General features: G+C 28.2%; 2 protein-coding genes across 2 annotated transcripts in view; one reads left to right on the forward strand and one right to left on the reverse strand.

Annotated features, from left to right (window-relative positions):
* The first annotated feature begins 540 nt into the window (after nt 1–540).
* On the forward strand, nt 541–4,865 carry LOC108777046 (sentrin-specific protease 7). Its single transcript, XM_018543839.1, has 10 exons — nt 541–609; nt 833–962; nt 1,663–1,814; nt 1,972–2,066; nt 2,245–2,577; nt 3,226–3,472; nt 3,913–3,983; nt 4,056–4,275; nt 4,368–4,615; nt 4,784–4,865. The coding sequence occupies exons 1-10, from the start codon at nt 541–543 to the stop codon at nt 4,863–4,865; spliced, it is 1,647 nt and encodes a 548-aa protein (XP_018399341.1).
* A 1,234-nt stretch (nt 4,866–6,099) lies between these two features.
* Nucleotides 6,100–12,002, reverse strand: part of LOC108777060 (aminopeptidase N) — a 9,515-nt gene continuing 3,612 nt past the window's right edge. The window contains exons 9-15 of the mRNA XM_018543856.1: nt 11,755–11,845; nt 11,287–11,470; nt 9,999–10,209; nt 9,154–9,431; nt 8,662–8,861; nt 7,686–7,862; nt 6,100–7,065 (exon numbers count right to left, since the gene is read on the reverse strand). Of these exons, the coding sequence (XP_018399358.1) occupies nt 6,576–7,065; nt 7,686–7,862; nt 8,662–8,861; nt 9,154–9,431; nt 9,999–10,209; nt 11,287–11,470; nt 11,755–11,845 (1,631 nt within the window). The 3' untranslated portion in view covers nt 6,100–6,575. The remainder of the gene's footprint in view (nt 7,066–7,685; nt 7,863–8,661; nt 8,862–9,153; nt 9,432–9,998; nt 10,210–11,286; nt 11,471–11,754; nt 11,846–12,002) is intronic.

The following is a 12,002-nucleotide window of genomic DNA, read 5'->3' on the forward strand; positions in this document are numbered from 1 at the left end:
GGCAGTATTTTGTGGTTACAGGTTTTAGGTCGTTATGTCCTCTCTCAGGTTTCTCTCTGGTAGAGGACAAGCATCACATTCACCCAGTATGTATATAATACTGTACGTGTGGCATATGTGGTTGTGTGTGTGTGTGTGCCGATTCAAATGGCTAAGTTGCACAGCGCATGCGCAGCACAGAACATGTACTAACAAAAGATGCGCAGTTTGATTACATGTGATCAGTTGGTGGTTGGGTTTCTTAACCTCTATAGTAATAGTAAATTACTTCTACAATTAATATCTTGCTTTGTACGGCATTTCCTCACTGTTTTTGGCCAGATTATTTCATTTTGTGTAAAAACGCATCGAATGATCTCAATTTCATTGAAATCAGAGGTGAAGAAGCTGTTCTAAATAATTACCAAATACAATATAAGAAATGTTGTTTTTAACAGTTATATCGTTGAGTATAACATTAATGTGTATTATGCTACTGTGTGTTTATTGAGATGCAATTGATGCAATATATATATTGAAATTTTATTGGGTTTTAGAAAAATGTATGAAGATCCTAATTTTCTAATAGATACTGGACTATTACCACAAATTACTCTAAAATGTCAAATGGTCAGAATAGGTTCTTATAAATATATTCCTCAGGAAAAAATAGTGATTTGCCGTAAAGGTGTAAGATTTCACGTACCTTCATTAAAAAATGGTAGATTAATCTCATCTCTATAATTAAAATGTTTGTAGGTAGAAAAATTTATAAACTCTTCGAAATATATTTGGATATTTTACAGATTCTACTTTTATTACTTTGGATGTGAAATATGAAAATATAATTAAGGTTTTGGTTCATTTTGGAAAGAAAATGCCAGCAATGTTTTTCTATATGTCTAAAAAAACAGGGACCATGATACGTGAATCATTAGGAATGCAAGATCTAAAAGGACCATATTATGATCCTATTGGAAAAAGTATTTATATGATATATATGAATTTTATATATTTTAAATTTAATTAATTCTATAATATTTAGTAATAATTATTTTTTAATAATATATTTAAAAAAATAATTAAAAAATTTTTTATATAATCATTTATGTATAAAAAAATGTACAAAAGTTCTTTTTTAAGAAGATTCTAATGCCAATCAATTATATAATACAAGTAGGATTTACATACAGGCGATTTGCATTGATACATACTACATACTACTATATACTAATATATTACATCTCATGTGTACATGCACATACATTTTCATATAACAATGTTTTAATTAGACATCTGAATCTAATTCTAAGATCTCCATGTTGTTTCTTTCTGCAAATTACTAGTCAGTAGACTATTGTGTAAGTATATACTCTGTACAGTTTTTATATAAAACAAATGTCGTGATGTAACAGCTTTAAAGCACTAAATTTAACGAAGAAATGTGTAACGATCTCAGTTTTGGAATTTTTGTTGCTCTTTGTATAAAAATCCACCTCACAGGTATGTATTAATGCTTATATTTTAATCTTGGAAAAAAATTTTCAAATTTGTGAAAGAAGGGAGAAATCATTGTTATATAAAAATTATATGGTTTAGTTGATAATACACAGATGGCTTTAGGATTTTCTTAATAGCAAATTTGAATTATTAATATACTTTATATCTTTATTATTTATATAGACATCATGCATAGACGTATTACATTATTACCAAATAAGTTTCCAGAGCATTCAAAGGCAATACTGATAAGTTTATTTTCACGGGGAAATAAAATAGTCGAATTATCTTTACAAAAAGCTAATGATTTACTTCAACAGATATCATCAAAGGATGTATGTATTTGCTTAAATTATATTTTATTTCATTATATTATAATTATACTTGTAGTGTCTTTCAGTTTTTAAACATGGCTGGAGACACTCCTGATAATGTAACATGTATTTTTAATAACAAGTATACAAGTATATATATTTTTATACCTTTTTACAGAATTTATTACAGCCGTCTATTATTATACAGGAAGAAGAAACACCGAGTCAAGATTTAGCAAATGATATTGATGTAAAAAAAGATAAGATACAAACGTGAGAATCTTATTTAATAATAAATTTTTATCTTTCAATATTTAATAACTTGATATATCGGACAAAATTTTACAATCTCAATTTAACTTAATATTATTTCAATTCTGTGCGCATTATTATAAATTTGTGATAAATGTAATTGTTGAATGTTTGTTATATTAAAACTTTTTTTTTGTAGAATAACTATATATCCTCCACCTCCTGCAAAAGGAGGAATAACTATTAATACTGAACATTATTTATGTCTCGCAGAAGACAGTTTCTTGAACGATGTAATTATAGATTTTTATTTAAAGTATTTGACCTTAGAAGTATTATCAAAATTTGATCAACATAGAACTCACGTGTTCAGTTCATTTTTTTACAAACGTTTAACTAATCCACATGTCCAAGATGCTCTAAATACCGTGTCAATGTCACTTTCTACCAAGCGGCACGCAGGAGTACGGACGTGGACGAAAGACGTGAATATATTTGAGAAAGATTTTATTATAATTCCTATAAACAAACAGTAAGTAATTCTTTAAGTTTAATATTAAATTAAGTTAATATAAGCTTTATATTTGGTATACCTTCATACTGAGTTCATTCAAAACAGTCTTAAAAACTTAAATATAGAAATGTATTGGATTATAAAATTGCTGGATATCGGATATTTGGAATAAACAGATATCTGATATTCGGTAGAGCAATTATCCGACTAGATACTAGATATTTTCTAAATTTCTTCATTTTATATAAAAAAGAAAAAAGAAAAGCAAGGGAAAATAGCGATAATAATTTTCTTTATCTTTCTAACGTAAAAAAAGTTGAAAGATCAACCGTGCAAAAAGTTTAACTCAAAATACATTTCAGTCGGACATATTACTAATGATATTCAGTTATCCGACTGGATAGAAAAAGAGGCCGAGTATATATATTATATACATATAATTATAAAATAATGCCAGTATATAATAAAATTCCAGTATACTTCCTGGTACATTCTTACTTAAAAATTATAATCATTATTAGGACACCAGATAAAGATCTATTGTATATATGAAGAGTTCAATTGCACGTAAAAAAAGGGAAAAAGAAAAAATATTTAAGTTTTATATTGTAATTTATCTCATATTAAATTTATAGCTTATAACAACGAGTCAATATAATATTATAGCGCACATTGGTTCTTGGCTATTGTTTGTTTTCCTGGATTAGTTGAGGAAGTTTCTACTGTGAAAACTAGTGGAAACGATAATAATAAGACTGTGCAAAAGATCAAAAAAACAACAGAGTTAAGAACAAAAACTGTTACAAATGATTTTACAACAATTTCTCCTGTACCAATTACGATAATAGATAATGGATCTAAAAAAAACAAAGCAAAAAACAATGATGAAATAAAAATAGAAACAGACGGAAAGGTAGAGAAAATTTTATTGTCTTCCTTTCTAAAGCCCATTTTAGATGATTTATAATTCACGACTAAATTTGGGACATTTTATTTATAATATTGCATATCGTGTAAACATAGTATGCTTTCCTTTTAGAGGGCACTCTCGACACAAACGTTGTTCTATCCTTCTTAACATTCAACGAATGATAAAGATAGAACGACGTTTGTGTCGAGTGTGCCCTCTAAAAGGAAAGCATACATAGAAAACATTTGAAGAAGTAAAATACACATATCGAAACTATTTATCAATGATATATATGTGCGTGTGCGTGTGTGTATATTTTACTTCTTTAAATGTTTTTCGTTGTTATACAACACGTAAAATTATAAATAGAATTTTATGCCGAATTATAGATGGTCTAAAGTAGATTTTAAACAATTGAATACAATGCAATATTTTATTTATAGATCAAGATTAATCAACCGAAAGAAAATAAAACTGAAATTAAACTTGAGAAGCAGAAGGAAATCATCAAGAAGTAAATAGCATATTTGGTGCAATCTGTATATATACAGTATACTGAGTTTTAATATATTTCAATAATTTATAGACCTTGTATACTAATATTTGATTCGCTTAGTGGTGAGAGTAGAACACGGGTAATTTCTACGTTAAGAGATTATTTAAGTTGCGAACATGTTGCCAAACTTGGTGTAACAAAAATTTTCTCAGAAGATACTATTGAGGGAGCGTGTCTGAAAGTACCCCAGCAATACAATTTAGCTGATTGCGGATTGTATGTATTACAATATGTGGAAAATTTTTTCAAGGTAAATATATTAAAATAACTTTATTTTTTCATTTACTTTTTAAATGATTGATTACATATTATCAATGTGATTGAGTTTATTTCTTTTTTCAGGATCCTATTAAAGATTATACTTTTCCAATCCAAACCTTGAGAAAATGGTTTGATAAAGCTGTTACAATGAGGAAAAGGGAGGAGATATCGAACTTGCTAATTGCATTGATGAATAGTACCAAAGAGGATAAAACTTTGATTAATTTGCCTGCTTTAAATTTTCCTAAACAAGATAGCAACCTGAAATCGAAAGTTGAAAATCAGACAGATATAAAGACTGCAAAGTTGAAATTTAAGAATAGTAAAAGGTCTATAAGTGATACGAGTTTGTAAATTCAATACTTGATTATTTCTTTTTTCTGATTAATTCGATCGTAATTACATTTTAGACATTTTCTCGTATAATTAAATGAAATATTAATCTTATTTTATTAAGTTAATACAGCTACATTAATTTTCATTTTATCGATTTTTAGATCGCCTGAAATGCGGAATCAAGATAACTGTAGTATCACTGCTAAAAAACACAAAGTAGAATCTTTCATTTTTTCTAAATAAATGTTCCTTTTTACAGTGATTAAAATTAACCATTAATATTAGCCATTAATATTAATCTACAGTTTCTTAAAATACATGAAATTTTTTATTTCAACGTATATAAAACAAAATTAATTAATCAACTGATTGGGAATAATCTTGCAGAGATTATTTTTTTATATTGTATTGCACAATTCATGGGCGTAACCAAGGGAGGGACAGGTGAGGCCTAAATCTTCTAGAATAAAAATAATTACAAATTTACAGTACAATAACATAATTTCAAAATTCATGAGTATTCGCAAAAAATCAATTTGAAGAAAAAAAAAATTAGAAATGGAAAAGAGATTTTAAAAAGATTATTTGAAAATCCATTACTGTGTTATAAATATAAGTTTTTTTTATTTTGTTATAAATATAAAATTTTAATAATTTACTTTATTCTTTTTTTTTAATTGGAAACTAATATTTAAATAACAAAGATCTTAATTCTAATTGCTGTCCTCTCTAAACAAAATCCTAGCTATACGCCATTCAATTCTCTGCGAGATTTTTTTTTAATTGAAAGTATAAAAGTTTTCAAATTACGTTTTGGATATAATCTAATTTTACTGAATAATTTTGTAAAATTATTTTAAATACATTATTCTTTAGATCGGATTTACAATTCTATTGCTTTATGTCACACGAGATGACAAACTAAAGGTTGAAAATATGGATGCATAAATAATATAGTTGATTCATAAATCAAATGAAACTATAGGTATAATTTTTGTATGCATAATTCCTTTGTGATCAACCTTAATATTGTATACCATAATTATATTTAAATTGAGAACTGTGCAAAATATAAATTAATATCATCAATAATAACATCAATGAAACACATAGATTTAATCATTCTAATGTGATATTGAATTCAATATGAATAAGTTTCTTCTTTGTATAATTGTAAAATATAAATCTTGTATTTTTCTATAGGTATATTTTTGTTTCCAAATTATAGAAATGTGATACTAAATATTTATATGTATAAACTGTATTCATTATTATAGATTTATGCAAATTCATAACTACAGAATGTTTTTCCTAATATATTAAATATACATAATTGTTGATTAAATAAATAAGATATTGTACGTTGACAAAGCCCTAACATTATATAATATTAATTTTATTCATCGAGAGGGATTAACTTTACATTAAATCTTAACTTAAATTATGTCTTAATTTACGAGCGATTTTTATATACTTTTTCCTGAGAAACACTTCATCCATCTGGAGAATAAATGTGTCACGAGAGCGATATTAATTTTTATTTGTTTTACAAAAATAAAAATTTAAATATATGTATAAAATATTATTTTTTCGCAATCGACATTTTTAAATTACTGTATATATACTATATATAGAAGTATAGAAAGCGGAAAGAAGAGATTGTTACATTCGTCGCATTTTAATCACGCTGTCACGACTCACGTCTTCCAATCATTCAATTTTTCTAAATCCTTGCAGTATGTTTGGTTTAAGGATTATTGCTATAACACGTTTTAATAAAAATTATATGTATATAAGGGGGTGAAATTATTGTGCGACGCTACCTATATTTGTCAAGCAAGCAAACATATCACTATAATTATGAAAAGAAATTGGATACTTTGAAGCAACTGAGAAAATAGATTATACTCTATGAATCGGGAATGCCATAATGTCGGAATCGAGTCCACTTATTCATCCGTGGAATCGGATTTCCGTGTCTAACTGTTTGATCGTTGTCGGTACGTTTGTTGTGGAAAGAATAGAAGACGGGGATGTTGAAGCCGCAATCGCTTCCAGATCTTCCTTAGATAGGTTCTTCATGAGCCATTCATCGATTACAGGCACGTTCTCCTCGTTCCATTTAGTCTCCTGATTAATGATCTTAAGCGCCTTCTTGATGATGGCGTCCGCTGATTCGAATTCGTCCTGGTGATCCATATAGAGCTTGCTCACTTTATCGTAACCCTCTTGTGTGTTGAATGACGATGTAGCAAAATTGACAATGCCATCCCAGAGGAAGGTTTTGTTCTCGAATTGCTCTTTTACGGTGTACCAGTGATCAAGTAAGAAGTTAAATAGAGTTTTATAGCCGGTCGCGCTGCCGGTCAACATACTGAAGATAAGGTGAATGTCCGGGTCGGTGAAATTCTCGTTTTGGTCCAACACAGCTACTTGCAGCAACCTGATGCGGAGGATACAAAAACGACGTGATAAATATTTATTTATCATTGATATTTATTCATTAATTTCTCGAGAAAAAGAAATGCCTAAGTAAAACGTAAAATCATTAAGTCATAATAATCATATAGGATGTCATCATGACGTTATTTGATACTTAAAAATGAACTTATAAATGATAAATAAGCTAGACAATGATGTCTTTACGATATTATTATAACTTTTATGTTCTAATACGGTCCTAGAATTCTTAAAACTAGAACAAAATAAAAAGTAAGTTAAACCGATTTAAGTTAATCTATTGTATGTATAATTGGTAGAAATTATGGATATAATAATACAAAATTGACAAGGAATGAACACACATATGAAGAGTATATATGGTTAAAGAAATTAAACTTGTACCAACGAGTACAACTTTAATTTTTTATTCAAACAGCACTCATTTCGAACTTTTAACTGATCTACATATTTTATTCAAACTGGGGAAACTGATAAGTTTGTTAGGAACTACGTGCAAAAATCTTTGGGAGTTTTAAGAAGATTAAATATTTTAATTGTTGACTGTGTGTTATAAGAAATAGGATTTATTCAATAAGCTGTAAATTTTGTGAATACACTGACCTTTCGATCTTGTTTGCATCTTTCGGACATCCAGCAAGAGTCTTCAATAAGTAAGTGCGCTCGTTCTGTTTTCTAGCTAGGCTGGTCTTCGGAAAATTTATGACGCGCTGCAATCCGAACTCCCATTCCTCGTCGGTGCCCCATTTGAATACGGGGCAAAGGAATTTATTGGCAACCCTATAAAACATAATTCTCGCCAGTTCAATAATGTTTGGTTATTACCTATAAACGTGTAATTAGATTGATTAACGCGTAAGTAACAATTAAGCTATGATTGAATGCAAATTCGCACCAGTCAAAATTTTTAACTTGTGGCAACTATTTGACCAAAATTGGTTTTGCTTAACATGAAGTTTTGAATAAACAATTTTCGTTTTTTCAAAATTAAATATTATCAATCGATTGGTTAGAACATTGAAAAACATAAGTTTTATTTTAATTTTGACTTTAATTTTTAGAAAATATAAAACATTAAAGACGTCTAATGCGAATTCGCAATTTCAAGTGTTTATTTTTTTATGAATATTCAAAAGGGGTATGTGTCCCCTTTATGTGGGTTACAAATATTTAATATTCTTTTAGATCATATACATATATCCAGTAAGCGTTTATATCCGCTTCGCAACATATGTAGTTGAGTCTGCTGAACATGACTAATATATTTCACTTAATACCAATATTTCACTTCTATATTTGAATCGAAACAATTATGAGTAAACACTGAAAAAAGAGTTTGATGGTAACTACCAATATACCTTACCTATTTACAAATATATTAGTTAATAATACGTTTAGTAATATTTATTAATTATTTGTAAAAGTAAAATTATGTATTTAGTTTTATTAACTAAATATTTAATTTATTTTATTAAACGTTTGTAGCTATGACTAAACTCTTTTTTCATTTTATATGCATAAAATATGAACTTCTTAAATAAATTAATATAAAAGGTTTGTTCTTATTTCGGGTACTGACGGATTTCCTTTGTCCGGCTCTTCATCGGTTAACCATTTTTTGAATTGATTTCTGGCTTCCATAACGCAAGGTTCGTATCCAGCACGACAAAGGAAGTTCTGCATAAGACCACGCATGTGAGTTTTCCAGGAAGGTTCATCAGGCTGAGGATTTTCACCAAGTTCCAAGTAGAGAGGCTTCAATAAACTTCGAATATACGCCTGAAATTAAAGTTTATTTTATTATTAATTAAAATATAATTTGATGCTAAAAAATTAAAGAACAAATTGAAGTCGAAACCTGTCTATATAAAATGATGTATTTTACGCTGAAAAAAAAAGATTACAATTATTATAATTTAAATTTAACTATAGTTTATAATCACAATAAAAAAATTTATATTTAACTCTAAATAATATTGAATATTAGTTACACCTATTTAATTTGTCATTTATAATCGTTTTGAATATTAATAACTTTAATGAATCGACCAAAAAAGCAACATTTACTCACTTCAAATTTCAAATATACATCCAAGCCCTCGATGCGCCGACCAATATGATTAATCATTGTGAATACTGGCTCCCAAACCACGTGGCTCTTTTCTTTCTTGAGGAAGAGGGTCATATTCATCGCAGTTCCGAAGCACAATTCGCCCGCGTAAGCCAAGTTCCAGGCATCGTGTAGAAGTTTTGCTCTGGTTAACGGAGGTATCGTCTCACGATTTGGTCCTTGCAGATATTGCGACAACATCCTCCAGTTGCACTTGTCATAGTTTACTGGGAACATCCCTGCGAAGTGATATTAATTCTCAGTAAGCATGATTGAATTATTCATTGCTCTGCGCATTTCTCTTCTTTGGAATACTAGGAGAACTTATTAATTAAATAACAGCTTCTATTCGTTTCTTTTTTTAAAGTACACAACTTTATAAATACTTTCTAGAGATGTTAAAGTTATAATACATGTAAGAGTTACTTAATACTTTTTGTATTCTTGTAAAAGTGGTGAAAATATATATTATGAGAAATGAACGACTTATCGTGTGTAATAGAACTAAAAAATTATGATGAACTTTAAGGATTAATTTAAAAAAAATAATTTTTTACGCTTTTAGTACGTGATATCTGTAAATATTGTATATATATTCATTTAGTTGATAATAATTTTTTTCTAAACGCTTAAAGATATCTATAATAATATTTACAAGATACATTAAAAAATCAAATGATGGTATGAAAATATAAAATGTAAGTATTAAAGAGAAATTCAATTATTTTATATTAAAAAATTATTAACATTGTAATTTGCTGTTAGAAGGATTACAATTTAAAAATATTGTTCGAATATTCACTTACCGATTTCTTCAGGATTCACAATAATGAAGTTATCTTTGTCGGTAATATCTAAGATAGTGTAATTTTTCGGAACGTTTTCTTTTTTTAGCCATACAGTCGGTTTGGTGTTTTGGAAGTTTAATTTATCTTGTGCCTGCATTACGATTGGAATGTCCCACTGATAGGACACTTTCGCCGTCGATTGCGGTGGTATATCTCTCAGATAGACTTTCTAGAAACACAAATAAAGTGTTACTTATTTATAGGTATGGTACTTAAGAATACACAATATAATGTTCTTTTATCTTATCTTTCTTCTAGGAAAAGGGTTTAAAAATTAAAATTTTCACATATTATTTTTTTATTTATCAATATTTATGTAAATAATTAGGTGCAAAATAAAGTGACAAAAAGTGTAATAAATATCGATTCAAAAGGATAAGTATAGCAAAAATGATAATATATCAGGCAATTAAGAATTTTATAATTGTAAACTTGATAAATCTAAAAGTATAAAGCTCTGCTATTCGAAGGGTTTAACTATTTAAATATTCAAATGATTAAATCTGGTATATTTTATATTTTCATTTAAAAAAGACTCGCACATGAATTACAAGTAGAATCGAGTTTTCTTCTAATTAATTTATGTATTTTCAATTTCATATACGTTCCTGAGTAAAGTTCCTGCAAGTATTGCATAACGTAGGTGTGTTAGTAACACACTAAATACACTAATCCTTGATTTTGTTATAGCTTTGGAACATATTAAGACTGTTATAAACGTATCGCTTCAGAAACTGAAAATTCTAAAATGCAATCCATTATGCAAATATTTCTTCATGATCAAATTTATTGATATTAATATTTCTCTGCTCGCAGAAAATTATATATATATTTGTTCTGGATATGGTGCATTTTACAATTAATTCAATTTTATTTATATATTATGCAACAATATTTTATCTTATTTAAGGTAATATATATGTTAATATTTTTATCAAAATTATCTTTATTCTTTTGTCTTTTGTTTGACGTATTTTCACTTTATTTTTAAATTTCTTACATAAATAATGAAGCACTTAATAATTTTTTTATCAGTTTCATTCACTGAAAGCATTTGGCGTAATAGAATCAGTATTATTATTAATTCTCGTCAGTAAATGTAACTTCCGTTAACGAGAGGAATGCTTTACCGCGTCGAAATAACACATACGTGGCCATTTTTGTTTGCTTTATCTGTGCGAAAATCGCATCTATGCCTTCCCGCGTCGCGCGTCCTTGCAGGAAATAACGCTTTTGTCCAGCTTACCTGAGTGAGATTAATTTTTCCAGTTTCGTAATCGCGAATGACCGTGACCAACGGCACTCTGTCCCGATTGATCCACGAAGCAGCGATGCCGTTGATGGTCAGACCTGGTGGCAGATTGTTCGTCTCGTTCGCCACATCGTTCAGGTAAGTGAAGATATCGTTGGCGAAGAAGGTTCTGAGATTTCTAAACACGAAAGGCACGGTATTTCGCGATATATAGAATCTATGATCGATCGATATTATTGAGAAAAATAGTCGGGAAGCAGTGCGTAATAAAAATAACTTGAAAAAATTTCAATTGCTTACAGAGAATCTTCATTTGTTTACACAAATTTACATTTAAAACTTACAATCTTAATTTACTTCTGTATTTATTGCAGAAAAACGGAAGTTTGCTTTTACGTAAAAATGTTAAATTGTTGGAGATTAGAATCTGCTTCCCAACTAATTGATGGAGGCAATTACTACTCTTTCGATTGCTGATGGAAGAAATTCCTCACGCTTCTTTGGAATAGGTCGCGCCCAAGAGTGTAATTAAACATCCGGAAAACTAATTCGGCTATAAAATCCAAAAGACGAGATAATTAATTTTATTTAACAAACTTACATTATCACTTAAGACTTAAATTTTGTTTAAATTAATGTATGTGTAATTATTTTTTTTTTTTTATTATTCTTTTATTTAAATTATGTACCAATATATATATATATATATA

Source organism: Cyphomyrmex costatus, unplaced genomic scaffold (genome assembly GCF_001594065.2).
Source record: "Cyphomyrmex costatus isolate MS0001 unplaced genomic scaffold, Ccosl1.0 scaffold40, whole genome shotgun sequence".
NCBI lineage: Eukaryota > Metazoa > Arthropoda > Insecta > Hymenoptera > Formicidae > Cyphomyrmex > Cyphomyrmex costatus.